This window comes from Falco naumanni, chromosome 1, assembly GCF_017639655.2.
Source record: "Falco naumanni isolate bFalNau1 chromosome 1, bFalNau1.pat, whole genome shotgun sequence".
Lineage (NCBI taxonomy): Eukaryota > Metazoa > Chordata > Aves > Falconiformes > Falconidae > Falco > Falco naumanni.
The window spans coordinates 25,505,542-25,524,239 of record NC_054054.1 but is presented as its reverse complement, the minus strand read 5'-3'; the positions used below and the strand labels follow the sequence as shown (position 1 = coordinate 25,524,239).

Genomic DNA, 18,698 nt, shown 5'->3' with positions numbered 1-18,698 from the left:
GTGTGTGGATGAGCCTGCAGGTTCCCTTTCGTGGCAGGTCACCAGGCAGGCTTTACTCCGCAGTATGATGCACAGCAGATTTAAGACCTGCTACCTACAGCTCAGCTGAGAATTGTTACTGGACAACACATAGCAAAAAGCAAGGAAAGTCACTTTTGAAAATAAGATCCCGCCCTTTCATTTGCTTGTTCTCAAGAGCATCTAATACAGGAAGGCAGTTTCAAGGAGAGAGGGAAAGAGCCAGTTTATTCCTCCATGAGGGCCTCCGGCTGACTGCGAGCTTCTGAAGCAGCACTCTCGCCTTGTGCTGTCTCAGGTCCCACTGCTCTTTCTTACAAAGATCCCGTTGCACAGGTCAGGAGATCACAGGTCTCACACGCATAAACACCAAGTGAAGCCAGCCAACAGAGCTCACCTGGACCACTGGCAAAGACCAGGAATGATGTAAAGGTTGTGCTTTTTCCTCACGTCTTCTCCAAGTATGAGAAATGATGGTATTAACAGGGATGATTCAGACACTGCAAGAATCCTTTCTGTTCACAGTGAGCCACCCTTGGGGTGCAGCTAAACCCAGTGGGCTTCTCTAGCTTTATTTGAGGTCAACAAGACACCTACATTAAGCCCAAACTCAAACTTTCCTTTCCCCTGCTCCCAGCTGCACGATAGAGGCTCTGGCAGAAACACTGTGGGGAGGACTTGAGTGCTGGTACCGCTTCAGAGGGAGGTTTCTTCCTGTAGCTACACTCATACCCTGAGCTGCCATGTGTTACTGTGCTCAGCTGCAGAGACCCATCAGCCTGGGCTGCCACCTCCCTCCGGTAATCCAAAATATACCCAGCACAACTTTCCCAAGGGTATGGATGAGCTGAGATCCATGCTCCTGTCACATGGTACAAGCTGGATAGGTTGTGCAAGGAGCTGTGCTCCTTCTTCCTTTCTGTCTTCCTCCCGTTACACCAGCTAATAGCTATGTGCATTGGAACTAGGGTGCATTGATACATACTATCAGTGATACTATGGTTTCTCTCTCGGAAAGTAACTGCTGGGACTTAAACAACCCGCTCAGCCAAGTCGCGCCAGTTTCGCTTCAATCAAACCACACAGACATTTTGACTCCGTCTAGTACTTTTATTTCAAGGAGTAGAATTGGTTTAGGCATATTCACAAGAATAAATATAAAATTACTCTTCAGAGTAAGAAGATGAGGTTTTATAAAAATATATCTCTATTCCACAGAACCACTTAGGTGAGGTTCTCATTAGGAAATATTATTTAATAAAAAAATAAAACACTGAAAATAAAATGCTTGACCTATACTGATTGGATCACCAAACGATTGAAATTTTTAAAAGGATATAAATATTGTAAATATTGTTAATAAAAATAACATTTAAATAGATGGGGAGCCACTGAGTCCATCCAGATGGACAAAACACGGGAGGGAGCCACCGTTTCTTCTACAGGGCACCAACTTCCTTGTATTCGCCGGTGTTTGATTGTCTCTTCTTGTTTCGGTACCTGAAAGTAGCAAAGAGAAATGTGAGTTCTGGAAAGCCACTTGTTGGAAACGGCTTTTGGGGGAGTGGAGGGATGGGGGGATGTGAAGGTAAAAAACCCAAAAGCCGCATGGCCTCCTCACATTTGTTTTACACCTCTAGCAGCTACGCTCTGTCTGTGCTCATTTCCAGGTCTGAAAGAACTTGCATGCAGTCTCATCAACCCTTCACTGAAGGTTTCACATCTGCATTAAACTCTTGTTGCTGGCACTAAGTTTGTCTTTGAGAATTCCTGCTGGACCTTTCCCTGCAATAAGGCTGAATACCCTAACCGACGAGGCCGCTGTCTTCTTGAGATGACGCACCATCAAGTCCTCGGGTAGGGAAGAGGAATTACAGTGGATACCATCTAGCTATCAGACCTGTGAAGCTCAGCTCTCCCTCTGGGGGCTGTTCCAGCTTCTCGGTAGCTGCTAATGATTAGTTTTTAGCCTGAAGAACAATTCCTGCTGCTTGTGGGTCTGTTAATGGAGAAGGCTACTGTCCTCCATGGTAAAGCTGATAAGGCAATGCTTGTGATATCACACTCATCACAATTAACACGGCAGATAAACAAATCAGCTCATGTGAATCCAGTTGCTCTCCAGTTCCTGATGACTGGGGGAAATGGCATTACCAGGAAAAAGGACTAGAAACTTTCTATTCCCTATCTGCTCTCTCCTCCGCCTCAACACACACCCTCTAAGTCAAACGCGAACTAACCTACCCAGTCCTCCATCAGGGTGAAAGGGCATCGGAGGGTACTGTTGCCTAGCCTGCGATCTGGGTTATGCTACGCGGCCAGCGTACCTCCTGGTTTTGAACACTAAGTGCAGGCTAACAGGCCTGTGTATCGAACTCTCTCCATGCAGTCGAGTGAGTGCAGGTATCCCAGTCTATCTGGAGGTACTCAGTGGACATCTTGCTACACATACAGCTGACTCGCCTTCCTGAGCCACGAAGAAAATCTTTCTTACCTTCTGCAGATGTAGTAGCTTGCAATAGAGATGGCGGTGAGGAAAAGCAGCACTACGATAACTGTCAGTGCCACATACTCCTTACTGAGGGGTTGTCTGACAAGTTCTGAATGCACACACCGGACACCAGAGAAACCTACATCACACCTGAAGATAACAGATGCAGAATTAGAGACATGGCCGTGGGGTTACACTTCAGCAGTCCACAAAGCATGCCACACTGCTGGCCTGCAGGGGCAAGCAATTTGGACTAACGTAACTCAAGCCCTAGAAATGGTTGCAAATTCTTAAGTAAATGATGAACACCCTTAAAAATGTCTAGAGGGTCTTTATTTTGTAGGATGAATCAAAGGGGAGACCTTGCTGCTTTGCCTGAGGTCTGGATCTCACACACTACTGTGAATACAGATGAACAGGGAAGCATGTCAGAATGAGTGTCCCGAGTTTAAGTTGGGTTGGTGACTAATTTCAGGTGTCTAAGACTCTCACCCAGGTTTCACTGGAGCCAGCACACACACTTAACAGTTGCTTAAATGCAGCCGAGGTGTATTATAGATACATTGCTCCTCTGCAAGGTCTTGAGAGCCTTTAAATACTTTGCTGGATTTGTGTTCCAGCTAAGTGTCAAGAGCAGCGAGATAAAAGACCACGCAGGGTTGAGCCCAAAGCCCACCTCAGGGTGCTTTGCCCTCTCCATACCTGCAGTAGTGCTCATCCAAGTCCACTATGTACACACACTGTCCGTGGAAGCAGTAGTCCTTCATTTCAGGCTTGCATCTAGTTATCCCAACTTGAGCCACACGTGGACTGTTCTCTGTCTGGACTGCAAGGAGATTTTGTCAGCATCTCATCAGCTTTATTTTCCTTTTGTCTCTCCCAAACAATGTACAAGCTTTACTAGTACAACTAATAGTTTCACTACCAAGCGACCTCTGCTGGGAGAGGATTTTCCCAGGCCAGAGATATATTGACTTTTCCTTCGGGAGTCCCATATAAGCTATTTCTGCTTTTACAGCAGAGTTCTCAGCAGAGTTCTCTTCGGACAGAGCTCTTCTGCTGAAGAAGCAATACTAAAGGAAATATAGGCTAAAAAAACGGTGCTCATTCAACACCACTGAGCACTTTGCAGGATGTTGGCAATGTTGCTCAAGTGAAAAATGGCTTCCAAGGCCACCTCTGAGGCCGCTAGCCCAAGGAAGATGCGAACCAAAGACCTGTTACTCACAGAGAGCTGTGCAGTGCACTTACTTAGTGCTGTTGTGCAGTTCTCCATTTCACCAGGCCCACATAACGGGATCACTGTTGTGCCCAGGACTGCCTGCAATAGGTAACCTATAAGAGAATAAAAAGAAGAGTCAAAAAGAGATGCTTTTAAAGCACAGTTAATGAGTACACCAGCTGAAATACTTAATACAAAAAGAACTGAAGCTTTTTTATCTTCATAGGAAAAATACAATGTCACAAGCTTAAAAAAAGTAGATCTGAGAGACCTGCTGCCTATAATATGTAAGACAGACCAAAGAAACATCTCTGAAATACAATCTTTTAATGTACAACAGACATCAAATGGCAGCTCAGTGTCTGTGACCACCTCTCACCCACGCTCTGACTGAAACTGGGCAGGAACAGGCTTGGAGAGATTACGGAGGAGAGGCAGAAGCTGGGCCTACTCTGACTATGTCACATTTCTGACTGGCAGTCTGATATGGCACCTGTGCAAAGGGCTCCACAATTCGGCACAACAATCCAGAATTCATTGCAGGAAGAACTCTTTTGGTGACCGAAATCAAGATGTCCTCGAGTCACAACAGTCCACGGGGAGAGAATCTCCTGGGATTCAGCAAGTCAGTGCAGCTGGTGACTCAGCACACCAGGACAGTGCCGAGCCAGGCTCAGCACCCTGCCGCTGCCTTCAGAGACCACATACTGCTCGAGGCAGGCTTAACACAAAAGCTGCTCTTCATCAGTAGCAAGCTTCCTCAGCCCGGAAAGGCTGGACAGTTCCCGCACCAGCACCCGCTCTCGTGCTGAAGTTCCAGTTAAAAGCCCATCGCAAAGACGGCTAACACTAGCCACCAACCCCTCTTCATCTGGTCCCCGGGCTGGAGAGGCTACTGACCTCTTTAGGGATCCTGGGCCTCAGCAGAACCCCGGAAGAAAATGGGTACATTTCTGTCCTTCCTTCACCACCCATGCTAAAGAAAACTGCCGCTCAGCAGGTTCGATGCGGGTACCAGACATAATACGGGACTGCACCAGGCAGGCTGAGGAGCTCAGCTACTGGAGCTTCCTTGGGGAGCAAGGGCCCTCCTTCCCTTCTCTCAGAATTATAAAGCATTTAGACATCTTTTGGGCTGCACAGTGCTGCACAGGCACAGCTTTCAGGTATTCTATCAGTTAAACGAACATTTTCAAACGAGATTTGAAGGCCAACACAAGTACCTGTAGCCTCATGGCTAGTGCGTGAGGAGCAGTCAATGATTGCCCCAGCTGGCCATGGAATCCACTTGGCTAACACTCCTGCTGTGGTCATAAACTAACCTGCTCATGAACTGTTTAGTCATCAGCCCCATTCCACAGAAGTCTGTAATTTGTGTCTTTGGGCTGTTTGCCTCTATTAACTTGTCAGGTCATGCATGTCTAATGGAGGGAGTGTGCCTTCATAATTTCTTGATCACTCCAATTCAACTCCAGTTATTAGAAAGTTTCATTACATCTCAGAGTTAAATCTAGTAGTAATATATAGATTTCCTGCAACTCATTATTTCTGGGTGATTAGCAGGCTTCCTTTAAGCTTTTTACCAGCTAGAGGCAAGAACAGCAGGAATATCCATCTTAGAGGGATGGGGGGGGGGGTTGTGTGCTTTTGTTTCTTTAAAAACAACATTCCTTCTCCTCACCTCCCTCTCCACCACATTCCTTGCAAAGCTATTAAGCCAGGTTTCCACCGAGCTTTAGTAAGGACAAAGGCTAGGTCCGCCCAAGTGAGAGCCACAGTAACAGAGCAATGATGCTGACATCTTGCCCTGCACAGCAGCCCAAGCCGGAGACACCTGCACCTGCCAGTGTGACTCAGCAGGACCTGCCTTTCACTCCAATGGAGCAGGACCAGCCAGTTTACTTTCAGGGTGGGATTTTTTTATTTTTTTTTTTAAAGAACAGCACTGTGCTCGCTATAGATTTCTTCAGAAGCACTTTAACCCTTCTGTAAGGCCAACTAGAGTCACCACCACAGAAAGTTAAGGTGTTTGAAGGATGAGGCCATCAGATGACAGACGGTGGCAAGTCCATTACTGCTAGAATGGCAGGCAGGCTTTGAGCTTCAGCCAGGGACCTGGTGTCCCCAGTGATGCTGGGAAAAGAAGATTTACTGAGTTAGTCCTTCTTCCCAGGAACTAGAGGGACATTTCAGGAGTGTCCATGGGCTACGCTGCTCCCTTGGCAGAGAGCAAGAGAGCAGCTATGGCACAGGACAGCCGTGTCCCACTAAGTATATACCACATCACTGCAAGAAGGGATGCTGAAACCCTGAGACTAGCAAGAGTAAGTGACCTGAGGCTCCCTCCTGTTCCCCGTGTACTGCTGCTATCACCTCTGTGTGACGTGCTATGGCAAGATTTGGTGTGGGGGCCATGTGACAGTAATGAACGTAAGACAAAATATGCTAGAGGTACCAGAGACAGCCACTTCTGTTGTACTTAGCCAAGCAGATGGATTAAGCCAGCTGACCATCTCTTTTAGTCTACTTACTTCTGTTTCAGCTTGCATGCTTCCCTGATCTGAGCATAACCTGAGCAGTTGTTTTTTAATCTAAAGCTCCCAGTTCAAGAGTTACCGGAACCCAGCTTTTGCACTGGAGATACTCAGACCTATGAGTCAGCTCTTCTCTTTACTCCAGAAGGAGGCACCGCATTCCAGCTAGAGGAAAGGCCAAAAAGGACACCTGTGAGGGACCAATTTAACCTCCCCCTACAACACTGAACAAGGGCCTGCCCCATTCCAGCCATGCACAACAGCCGACAGCCTCCGCCGCCTGACTGCGGACGCACAAGCCGGAAAGGCTGGAGTGCAGGCGTGGATATTTGCTGACACCCAGCAGTATCTTCTGCATTCGGGCAAAGTTCCTCCTGCTCCACACTGTTATGTTTTGCCCTTTCCCCCATGTACATATTTCTCCTCTGACATCAGTGGGAGGGGGATCCTGCATCAGGATAAGGGATCCACACACAGAGATGGTAAAGGAGAGGCTTTCCCAGAATAATTATCAGATGATGTGTACCAAACACAGGACATGGGAGAGGTAGTTACATTTTTATTCCTTCGCTGTTCACTAAGCAAGTACAGGGTACAAGATAACAGTAATGACATGCTGGATGTTCACGTGCGCCTTGCAGGAATGTGAGTGCTACACCTGCTGCTATGCCACCAGCATGCACACACAATGCCACCTGTTATTGCAGGTATTCCTGCAAGGTTAACACTGACAGCAGTGGCTGATGCTGGAATAATGCTGCTGTTGCCTTGTCCTTCCACAAAGGATGAAAGGAAAATGAGGGATGGAGACTGGCTGCCTTTGCTTCCTGCAGCCTTCATCAGAGATGACATGCAAGGGCTAATTATCAGTTCATCCGCTGAAAGCCAGCTAGTTTCCAGTTGCATGATGACTGCTAAGGATGAAGGATGCACATACAGGACACACGTAACTGAGAACTAGTCTCTTCGCAAGATTTACACCCATTTTAAAGGTGAATTGTCAGGTTTCTGAGCGATCAGTCATCACTTGAGGTGGCTTTGCCTGTCACCAAGATCACTAGTCTTGCACTCATTCATCTGAAGAAGACCCCATGATGCTACTTCACATATGACATGTCTGTGGTCTCTGTGCCACTGCAGTAGCACCTACACTTTTCACGTGGGCTGCACTTTCAAGGCAACTCCAAGCACAGACATGTCCAGGTGACACCTGGAGGATCTCAGCCGATTTTACCTCTAGGGACAAATCAAGGTCGAACCCTGTCACCTGATTTTGGACACCCAGAGTCCATCTGACTGTCTAAGGCCTTCTTTGTGTAGACTAAGCAGGAAACATGACAGTTGAAAGTTAGCCAGTCTGTCCTACTGGCTTTGCGAGCACCGCTACTACCACCATTTAACTCCAGCGCATTGCCTTCAGTATCCATCTGCTGCTAACCTCCCGAGCTAGCCACAGAAGTTTGCAGGCCATCTCAGGCAAAGCAAGCACCTCTGGCAATAAAGGCTAGGTGGAATGTTCTGTTTTAGATGAGGATCATAGAAATATAGAGCTAGCCAGAAAAGTCTTGCAAACAGCTTTTTCTTATTCAAGATTTGGCTGTGCAACTATACCCCTTGGTCACATCTACCACAGCATCTCTACAGTTCAGGTTTATCCACGTAGGCTGAGCATTTTTTCCTGAGAAAGGGGAAGCGGTCATCCGAGATAAGTTTAACCACCTCAGACAGAGCACAGTTCCCTATCCTTGTACTCAGGACACAACATCTGGCTTCTTCTTGATGTTTTGGGTAGGATGTACCTGGTGCCTAGTTGCCTGACCATGCCCATCAAGGCCAATGCCCAACACTCCTCTTCCTGAGATGAGACATACAAGATGTACAGGTCGTTCTTCTCACCCATGTGAGAGGAGATGCTATCAGCCCTTTCCACCCTTCATCCCCCTGCGGTCTATGTATGTTTGTCCTGTTGTCTAAGTGGAGGCACCAGATGTGATAGTACTGAAAGAGAGAGACTCAAATACACTACCCTTAGGGCAACTGGACTGAAGCGTCTATATGTATTTCTGGGAAGTAGTTTCTTCATCTCATGTTTTGTACCCATGACTTCACAGCTGCTGACTCCAGCAGCTCTAAGGTAGCCCTGGAAACGCCAGCCTGTTACGGGAAGCCTATCACTCCATAATTGCTACAGACCCACATAATCATCTTCAGCATTGTGCCAGGACTTACCCTTAAGCAGAGGTAATGCAGATAATTACGTATTATGTGCACCCAGTCATCTCAGTACTGCTTCCACCCCTGTGGAGACCTACACGCCAGTGATCCTATTCACGTGCTACCACTGTGCCTTGGCCACTTTGCTTTCCACCACATGCGTGGGGACAGAGGTCCCTACACCACAGACACAGCATAAATCCATTATTGCTTCCAGCCAGGCACATCAACCACTGGCATTCTGCACATCGCCACACACAGCCACCTGTATGTCCAGCCCACTTGCTGACGGCCACACAAACGTGACACAGAAAAACATGTCAGCAGCTCATGGAACTGTCCAGTGAGTCTGGAGATCTAAGGCCTGCCTGCCCCCACTGAGTGGGCACTACAGTGGCTGCAAGGAGACCAGCGGCAGGTCACGGAAAAGGCAGGGCCTGGGCTTGGCTCCACCGCTGCCACATCACCGTGTGGCTGGCACAGCACCGTGGCTCCTCAGGGGTGAGCGACAGCTCTCCTCCACCACCACTGCCTTTCTGCAGCGGAGCTGCCAAGCCCGTGGTAGCCAGGATACAAAGGTGACAACGGCTGTCACTTCAGTTAGGCTTCAGCCGTTCAGCAGGGCACCTCAAAGTCTGACATCACACCAGCGACAGACTGTCTTTCCAGCTCCTGCCAGTGGCACTGAGTCCTGCTTACACTACTGACCTGGGAGGGAAAGGCAGTAAAGTGCTCATGCCAGTCGCTATGATGCCATCCAGCTATGACTAATCTATCCCTTACTATTAGATTTTGTGCCTGCCCCGGAAATAAATAAATCTGTATACAGATCCATGAAGACATACCAGTTCTTTCCAGTGCTAATTTCGTGCAAAGCACGGCTGAGTCACGAACTACAAGATGTTTTAGCCACTTACTTGCCGCTGTCCCAGCAAGTAAGATGCTGTGCCACAGCTGATCCATAAGCTGCTATGGAAATACCTGGCCAAGATGAGAGGCAGAAACTCAAGTTGCAGTAGATTTAGCAGATGAGGGCACATCTGTCCCAAAAGAGAAGTCTTGGGAAGCAAGCTTCCCCGTTGCCTGTGACCCTGAGCCCAACGCTGTGAGCGTAAGAAGATGCTTTGTCGTTAAAGTAACACGAGAGTGTGCCAGGTGTCAGTCCTGTCTCCAACGTTTGCTGCCTACACTTCGAGTCACCTCACGGGGTCAGCTGTCAGCAGCCTGTCACTGCCAGCGCCCAGCGGAGGTGTGTGACAAGAATCAGCTGTAGCTTCCCAGCGCGCCCAGGCTCCAGGACTCTCCACACTCTAAGGATACACGTGTTGGCTTCAGACTTCCAGGTAGCTTATGTCATGCAACAAGAGTAACGCGCTCCTGGGGAGGAGGTGGAGAAGCGTCAAGCAAAGGGAGGCCACAGCCTGTTGCATTACCATAAGGAAGTCTGTGCTGCCGCGGGGATTCACCTGCTGAGCTCACCCGCAGCGCGGCGCGGGTGAAGGCAGCGGGGCTACAAACAAGCCGGGACGGGAGCTGCCCGCGCCGCTGGGGAGAAGGGGAACGTGCGCTCCCCATCACTCAGCCACAGGGCACACCTGGGCGCCGCACAAGCAACGCAACGTCCCGCAAACAGCCCGGCGCCAGGCGAGAGCTGTGCGCCGCCCGCAGCCCCCCAGCCCCCCGCAGACAGCCCTGCCCGCCGCTCCACCCCCGGCCCCACGGCGAGCCGAGCTCCGCGCTCCGCCAGAGACTTGCCCGCGGCCGCAGCAAGCCCAGCTCCGCCGCCAGGCGCCCGGTGCTCCCGGCGCCGGGGCGCTGAGGGGGCGCCCAGCCCTGGGGACGGGGCGCAGGGCCGTCACGGTCCCCGGCGCGGGGGGCGGCACTCACCGAGGGAGAGCAGCAGGCTGCGGGCCCACAGGCAGCCGGCGTCCATCACCCTGGCGTCCCGGGAGGAAGAGGAGGCGGCGCGGGAGGCAGAGCGGGCCGGCGGAGCGCTGTGGGTGCCGGCCGCGCCGCCCGCACCTTTATGGGCCGCGGCAGAGGCGGGGCGGCGCTCGCCGGTGATGAAACCGCGGGCGGCTCGGCTGGGGGCAGGTGCCCGGCCCCGGCCTCCCGCTTCCTGCCCCGCCGCCCCCGGCGTGCCGCGCCGCGCCGCCCCCCCGCCCCGGTGGGGGGCACCCCCTTGCGAAGCCTTGCCCGCGGCCGCCGGCCTGCCCTGCCCTTGCTAAAAGCAAGCTTTCTGCAAATAGTACGGGGGCCCCAGGCGATCACCCGTCCCCTCCGAGCAACCCAGCCCGGGCGATCACCCATCCCCTCTCAGCGACCTGGCCCAGGCACGGATGCCCGGGGCTTCCCGCGGCACTGAATGCGCACGGCTGATGCCCTGCTGCCTCCCGCCTGCCCTCAACACATCGGCACAACGTGCAGCGCTGTGAGCCTTGGCCAGCGCCCCCGCTGCGTCGCTGCACCGCCACCAACGCTGCCCATGCGTAAACCAAGGTTTGGAACACACTCCTTAGGGTGGGCAGCCAGAAACTTGCTGCTGTCCCTGATCTCCCCTCTCCTGGCATCTCTGAAGTAACCCCCAGCACTCACGCGCTGCTGCCAGGGAGCCTCGGCACTGTTAAGTTACGGCCTGGGCCAGGGGAACGGCAGCGCCTCACCCAGCACCCGTCCGGCTGCAACAGGCCCAGGGTCAGCGAGCGCCTACGCTGCGTGGCCCCTCCAGCCCTGGGCCTCATCGCAGCCCGGAGGACAGGCTGCTACTGGTAGCAACAAATCTTAGACAGCAGTTGACTAGTTGCTGCTACTTTTTAAAAAAATTCCTTTCAAGCATCTTGTTGAAGTCCACACGCTTCACTGCTGTCTTAGACCAGGCCACGTTCAGCGCCTCCATCCCATCATCGAACAGCTGAGGGATACCCCACCCCCAAATCCCTTCTGTATGCATTTGCCTGAAATAGAAAATGTGTTTTATCTACACAAGCTGCTCAGCAACGGTGATTATTTCTTTTCCTTTTAAATCAAAAAAACTTCTTTCTCCGCCTTACCGCTTCTCCAGCGTCAAAAAAGGCAAGGTGATACCCAATTTACTGCAGAACTGATAAGCCTATCTCACAGCGTAAGGAATTTGAGTATTGACAGCAAGGTGCAGTTTAATAGCCGGTGACTCAAGTATCCATAGTTTCTCCATTATATAAGCGGTTCTTGATACAAGACTGTTAATTGTAGAAGATACTGCAGAATATGATATACTACATCTACATGTTCAGATTGCAATTACAAGTTATAAACACATTAATTCAAGGAGCTGGAATGTATCCGGTACATACGAATCATACTGCTTTTTTTTGGGAGTGTTTTCTTAGGTCTACAGAAGTGTGGAGGTGCTGAAATGAAAAAAGGGAACGTGTTACTGTAGAATTGTATGCCAGCACCGTATATTGATTATCTAAATGGTGTGAGAGTTGGCCAGATAAATGTAACAAAGATCAGCGTGAAAGTAGCGTTCAGAAGTTCGTCCTCCATGAGTGGAGCAAGATACAGCCAGAATCTTTTCCCAAGTCCCCTTTTTCCCTTCTCTAGCATTAGGCTCATGGCTCATCCCCATACAATCAGCATACCACTTTGAGATTAGCAGATGGTAGCTTTTTTTGATGTCACATGATTGTTTTGTTCCTTCTTTAATTTGGGCTGACCCCCCTTATTAAGGATTTTATTGTCTGCTCTTTTAGGGATCATAATGAGTAAAGGAAGGAATTGCAATGATTAGTAAAGCATTTCTGTGTGTGGGCATACAGATGCCTTAAAAAGCAGCATCACTGCAGAACTTCCACTTTATAATTAATTTCACCCTTAAATTCCTGCATGATTTATCCTCTGAAAGAGAGCATTTAATTATAGTCTTGTACCGGTACCCAGATACCAAGTAACGCTGACACAATTGGAGCAATTCATTGGAATTTCCTCTTTCAGATTTGAATATATGGAAAACAAGTATCACACACATATCTTTGTTTCATCTTTCCGTAATGTTCTTTGTCTCACGGCATGTGATTCCACGTCTGGCGTCCCCGCTTACAGCTTTCACCATCCTCTCCTCCATGTGGAGGCCGCCTCTTTGAGCAAGGTTGACACACACCTTAAGAGCCAATCTTCCAAGAAGCTACTCACACCGAGTAGTGCCTTCCTGCACCGATAGGTTCGTTGTAAGGCAGATTCGTTGCATCCCACAGATCTGAGCACGGAGCGACATGTCTGTACAATGCTGAGAGGTAGCACTGATTGGGCAACAGAACATCACGGGTGCCTTTCAGCTAGTGGCCTCAATTTCAGCTGGGGTGAACTGGCACACCCAAGTCAAGTCAGTGATGGATTTACGCCGCTTGGGATCAGAGCAGCGAGTAGCCCCCAGAACGCTTTGACATTTCAGGTTTTCTTCCTTACAAAGTCTAACAAGTATAAGCGGAAATACCCTAAGAACTTACGCAAAAGACTTGCTTCTATTGCCTTGCAATGGCTTAATAAAGTACATGGCTTAACTCCAGCCCACATTGTGCTCCATCTTCTTCCACTGTCACAAGGATTCACTTCTTTTCGGACAAAGCAGCAGATTCCCAGCAGTGATTACTTTGAGGGTATGGACTGAGCTTTGTTTATTAGTTTATCTACTGCTGCTGAAAGAGAGGATTGTCTATGAATGAGAATTTAGAGAGGAAAAAATACAGCTTACATGTACTTTTTTTTGTGCTTGAAAATGCTTTTCCTCAAGGTGTTCTAGAAGAACACACATAGTGTTTACAGCAACGAACTGCTGCTTTATGCATTTGGATTTTTGTAACTGAAGCCATACATGACAAGTGACTGTACTACTTACTTTAGCTGCTTTCTGTAGGACTTGCATCCAGTTTTATGCATTGCTGTTGCGGGGATGGATCTGCATTGTTTTCGTCTGTTGAGAATAAGACCTATTTGCAAAATCAACATTTTTTTGTTAGAAAGCATTTTTGAAACTGGAAGAAAATAATTCCTAGTCTCACACTGAAGCACATAGCACCGTAGCACACACATAAATGAGCATTTTCATAAACTCTTGGGAAAATCAGCGTTTTTGAAAACAGTATGAGTGTATACATCAGTATGCGAGACAAATTTTTACACACAGCAAGCTTTCATTGCACAGCATGAGAGATCCTCAAGAAATGCTCTCAAAGGATCAGATGGCTAACAGGAGTGCAGTTCACCTGACAGCATTTTCATTTGAAATACAGAAGTTTAATATTAAAGTACAAAAATCTTAAGTGGTAAAAAGCATGGGGCTCACATGGGGGCACAAATGCCCTAAGAATGGAATATATTTAACTAGGATACATAGATGAGATAGTCTGGAGGAAATGGAGTAAGAAAAAACCTGGAGCCAAAATTACTCCATGTAAAGGTCAGTTTTGAATCTGCCATGTATGCAAGCGATGAATTAGGTCAAATGTTCTTAAACAACCAGACTTTCCTATAAACTATGAGAGTTCAAAACACTGCCCCCAAGGCTGAAAGTGGCTGATGCCTCTTCCTGTAAATGCAGGGTGAGGTCAAAGCTACTGGACAACACAAATGTTTTGCTGTTTAAAAAAAAAAAAAAACAATCCCCCAAATTCACTCATTTCTTAGTCAACTTTAGCATTAACTAGCAATTTAGGAATGAAATTTAAAAAAACCAACCCCCAATCAGCTAATTCCCATCCATCTCAACACATCTCAGAAAATGGAGATGAAAAGGGGGTACGGATCTACCAGCCCACACTGGATTGCTCCCTGCAGGGCAGTTTTTAAAGCTTCATTCTTCTGTCCTGTATGACATTTCCATTACTCTCCCCTGGGCAAGTCCTGAACGGGTCAACACATCTCACTGGCAGAAGAGCTTCATAATGCTCCGCTGGTGTTTTCCCTTTCCTAATTACAGCTCAGTACTCCATGCTAAGTGATTTCTTAGCCTCTGAGGGGTTTGTCGCTTTTTTTCATTTGCAGAGTCTTTTCACAGCTTCTGCCTTGTTACTGAACAAACCTGTGCAAGCATTTTATTTGTACCCTTGTAAAGGGTGTTATCAAGCCAAGTCCCTCCCATATCATTGCCCATACATCAAGTAATTGTTCCTCCTTGCTCCAAGCAATTCATTAAGAATAAGAGAAGGAGTGAGGTGGAAGAAAAGTGGCTTTTCACAGCGTGTAGCAGGTTGCAAGCAAGCTGGGAGAACACCGGCCCCTCGCCCATCAGTCCTGCGTGCTGTTCTGCCCATCTGCACCTCGTTTGAGTTCCTAAAGTAATCTCTTCAACAGTATTTTTTGTTCTCCCAGAAGATGAGAATGAACCGCTGAGAGACAGAACACACGCAAACATGAAGCCTGCCCTCTCTGATGGTTCACCCTGTGTACGCACGGGTGCAGCATTCAGACCCTGGGCCAGTGGCCCGTATAACAGAAGTTGTTAGATGAAAGCATGTTCCCGGCAGCTGACCGTGTAGCCCACCTTTTTGATAGCTCTGCCCTCAGAGCAACATCCATCTCAGGATGACATAGTGAAATGACAGCAAGAACCACCGTGGGGACCGGTGTGACTCAGCAGGCACCCACAGGCTCCTGCCGGGCTTTCACCACAGCAGTCAGTCCTGGCTGTGGGCTCTCCACTGCTAGCTTCCGTCCCTCGCCTGTACCTTCCATCTGGAGAGCTGGCGCTGGCATGGGGAAGCCCAGAGGAAGACACTCTGTGTACCAGTGCCACTCAGAGGGAAGGGAAGGCGCACCTTGGGCTGGAGCAGGGCCAGCCTCAGAGACCTGTGCTAAAGCCGGATCAGTATGTGATGCACGCAGGTGGCCAGCAGAGCCCTCCGCCTCTCACCTGCTCCGTTTGGGAGCCTTGGCATCCACTGAGCTGTTAAGCAGGCCTCAGCTACAGCGGCTTCATTCGCTTTGGCAAGCGTATTTTGCCCCCTTCACTGCTGCAGGGGGTGAAGGGATAAAAGCAGGGCGAGAGCAGAGGAAAGGCTGACTTGCAGCTCATTTCCCAGCCTCAGAGTTCCTGTGCTTGGTCTGCTCAATTAGAAGCGGTAGCACCAAGCTGTCACTCAGCCCGTGCTCCAGGCTGGGACTTCAGCCATCCGCAGACTCCACATTTTGGCTGCGACTCAGTGGTGACTGTCACCTGCACGCCAGCCATGCGCACGGGGAGCTGGGGCACCCTCGACAGGAGGAATGTGTCATTAGGGATGATGGAGTAAACAGCAATTCACCTGAAACCAGCTTAGCCAGCACACGTTCCAGAAACTAAATCTAAGGAAAGAGGCACAGGTCCGTGGTGTATTTGTTTGGCCTGGTAACTAGTGCTAGGCATGGAAGCAGATGCACTTAGTGGAATTCCCCCGTCCACTAGGATTATGGGACACTCCCATTACTGTTCTGATAATTACTGTTAATCATTACTATTACCGAAGTGACCAAAAAAAAGGCTGTCAGGATCAGACCTTTATTGTGCTGGCTGTTGTCATGCAGAGGTGATGAGACAGCCTGCCTCAGGGAACCTATAAACCACGGGTGCCCAGTTCATCACTACAGTCACATTTCAAACTAGGACGCTGTGGTCCCCAATGAAGCTCCCCTACAGCTTGAGCAAAAATAAGCCACGGCACTCCCTCCAGCTCACACCAGCTTGGAGCCGGGCTGCTCACATGATGCTCTCTGTCTGCTGAGATGCAGCTAGAAGGGGAAGAAGCTGATCACGAATACTTTGGGGTTGCAAAACTCAACCACGATATTTCCCTTCTGTGTTTTCCCTGTCTGGGCCCAACCTGCCATAAAACTCCACATTCTTTGATCTCCAGTGAGTTTAGTACCACCAACTCCTGAGAGCCAACCTGAGTCACACGGTATGCAGAAACCTCTGGGGTTTGGTTTGGGAATGACCAAGATTATGTGAAATCATCTTCCAGTCACCTTCTCCTCCCATCCATAGTCTGAACATCACCTCAGGTATTCGAGCCTCCCAAGACACCGTTCCTAGGTCACAACCTGAAGAAATGGATTAGCCAGCTCAGCCACAGGCTGGGTACCACCAGGAAGCCCCACGGACAGACTGCAGGCACCTGTGGGGCTGAGAAGGCAGAGAGAGCTCCAGCACAGGTGGAAACCATCTGCCTGCAACATGGGATCCTCCTCCCGCACACAGAGGTCTGGCTGCAACCAGCCGCTGGGAACAGAGACAGACCCCAGTTTTCTGGTCAGAGCTGCTGTTCCTCAGCCTGTATCTGGAGTGAGGCCTGGATTCCTCCCTGGCTAAAAAGCAAAATGTAGCATGTTCAGATCCTGCATGCTTCTCCGGTCTCAGCAAAGGGTTCTGGGTTTGCCCAAGGGGAGGCAGAAGCCTAGGCCTACCCGCCAGGGAACTCGTCCCCACCTCTGCACCCGTGGGTGGGGAGGGTGCTGGTCACCTGCTGTGTGCATGGGAGATGGGACAAGCAGAAGAATCTGCAACTGGGTGTCCTGGGGGAGAGATGCCAACAGCCTGCTGGCTGCCTGTGACGCTTCCATGGATAACTCCTCTGTGTGGTATCTACGCATCCACCCCCTCATCCTCGTTCCTGCCGCTTGATGTTATTTAAGAGATGCAGGAGATCTCCTTTATGACACTCAGTGCGCATGCGTGTAAATCAAGTGGGGCAGGACAAAGGCCAGGGCTGGGCTTAATTAGATTGGTGTCAGTTATGAAATTAAGAATAGCACTAAGCTAGGGCTGGCAGTTCTTGATCAACGCTCCTGCAGCTGGGGTCTTTGTCCTTCACACATGACAAACAAGGGCTATGGGTAAGGGTCAATTAGCCAAAGCTACGGAACACAAGTTAGGTCTCTGAATCTAGTTCAACTCCTCAATAACATCAGGGCTTTCAAAGAAAACAGGCATCCCCGAAAACCACATTTTCCTAAGAGTCCGAACAGAGGCCGCACATGAGATGCTCGGGATGAGACACTTCTGGCCACTGACTTGCAGCATGCCTACAGCAGAGGTCACCCCTTCATACATAACACACTCATGTTCCAGCTCCACGCCCAGATTAATCCACCCTGCCCAAACCAAGCACACAAGCAGCCCGACATCAACCAAAACAAAGACCATTCAGTTAGCACAGGAGAGGGCCTGTCTTTGGTGAAACCCACCAGCCGTGAGAGTCCGTGCAGAACATGGCCCCGCTCTATTGTCTCCATCCTGGCTTCTCAACCCTTCCCCCTGTTTCATTCTTGTACATTCTCCTTTGTGAACCAGAAGAGAGATTTCCTGGAAGTGCTGCTGTACACAAAGATGATCACCCATCTTTCCAAACCAACCACTTTAAAGGGCGCATAGGTTAACTAAACTAAAAACTGAGGTCTCTCTGCACGTCTCTTTCCCCGCTCTCTTAGAGCGAACATTCTTATGCAACATGCTGCATAAGGGGCAGCTTGGATTACGATGTCACATATCACCACAGTTGCATTGCAAATGTTGGAATTGTCTTTTACGTAGATCTAAATAACATCCGAGTCTTTGGGCAATGGCCTTTGATTGTTTACATGGTTTTCATAAACAGGATATTAACAATTTGTAAATATCCTTTTGGAAATCCCTCAGCTGTACTTGCAAGCTCACAATAGACCAGTGTGATAAATGCCCATCTTCAACAAACCTCTCTCTGCTTAAACTTCACCGGTAACTTTGCACAACTGTTAGTGACCACAACAATTGCCTCTAATGGTACATAACAATGCTTCTACTTCATGGCTTCTACAAACTGTTTGTAAAGTTGGTATAGCTGGGACACCTTTAGAGCATTTGCTGGGGAACCATAAATCAAAGAAATAATACATCATTGTTGTCATTTTCCATAGGCTTATGCTGTGTAGTTCTCATTCAGGTAGAGAAAACAAGGAAATTATAAGCTGTTCTGAAATATTGTTGTTGCATCTTACCTAGCAGTAGGCTGGGTTTTTTTCCCCTTCACATAAACTTCCACTCCAGCTGAATGAAGACAGCGACACACATGTGTACACAGACACATGTAGAGAGAAAAATCTCAAGTTTTCTTCAGAATTCCTTCAGTGTTGCATTATGGGGTGCTTTGATGGTCAATAACTAGATACCGGTCCATAATCCTGCAGATTTTCTGAAGTAAATCTAAAAAAATCTTTCCATGACCTCTCA

At 49.1% G+C, this 18,698-nt stretch overlaps 2 protein-coding genes across 2 annotated transcripts in view; both read right to left on the bottom strand.

The window, feature by feature from the left end:
* Positions 1–1,117: 1,117 nt before the first annotated feature.
* On the bottom strand, positions 1,118–10,580 carry EREG (epiregulin). Its single transcript, XM_040586738.1, has 5 exons — positions 10,367–10,580; positions 3,761–3,844; positions 3,212–3,335; positions 2,513–2,659; positions 1,118–1,518 (listed from the first exon to the last, which is right to left on the bottom strand). The coding sequence occupies exons 1-5, from the start codon at positions 10,410–10,412 to the stop codon at positions 1,458–1,460; spliced, it is 462 nt and encodes a 153-aa protein (XP_040442672.1). The 5' UTR covers positions 10,413–10,580; the 3' UTR covers positions 1,118–1,457.
* A 1,019-nt stretch (positions 10,581–11,599) lies between these two features.
* Positions 11,600–18,698, bottom strand: part of LOC121084787 (probable bifunctional methylenetetrahydrofolate dehydrogenase/cyclohydrolase 2) — a 70,412-nt gene continuing 63,313 nt past the window's right edge. The window contains exons 12-13 of the mRNA XM_040586724.1: positions 13,356–13,446; positions 11,600–13,155 (exon numbers count right to left, since the gene is read on the bottom strand). The gene's annotated coding sequence lies outside the window, so the exon portion shown is untranslated. The remainder of the gene's footprint in view (positions 13,156–13,355; positions 13,447–18,698) is intronic.

What these genes read in the sequence shown, in the direction of transcription:
- EREG (XM_040586738.1), bottom strand. Translation starts at nt 10,412, where the DNA reads ATGGACGCCGGCTGCCTGTGGGCCCGCAGCCTGCTGCTCTCCCTCG. An exon ending in CAGCCTGCTGCTCTCCCTCG is followed by an intron (nt 3,845 to 10,366) that starts GTGAGTGCCGCC and finishes ATTCTCTTATAG; the next exon opens with GTTACCTATTGCAGGCAGTC. An exon ending in AGCTACTACATCTGCAGAAG is followed by an intron (nt 1,519 to 2,512) that starts GTAAGAAAGATT and finishes TGCTACTTTCAG; the next exon opens with GTACCGAAACAAGAAGAGAC.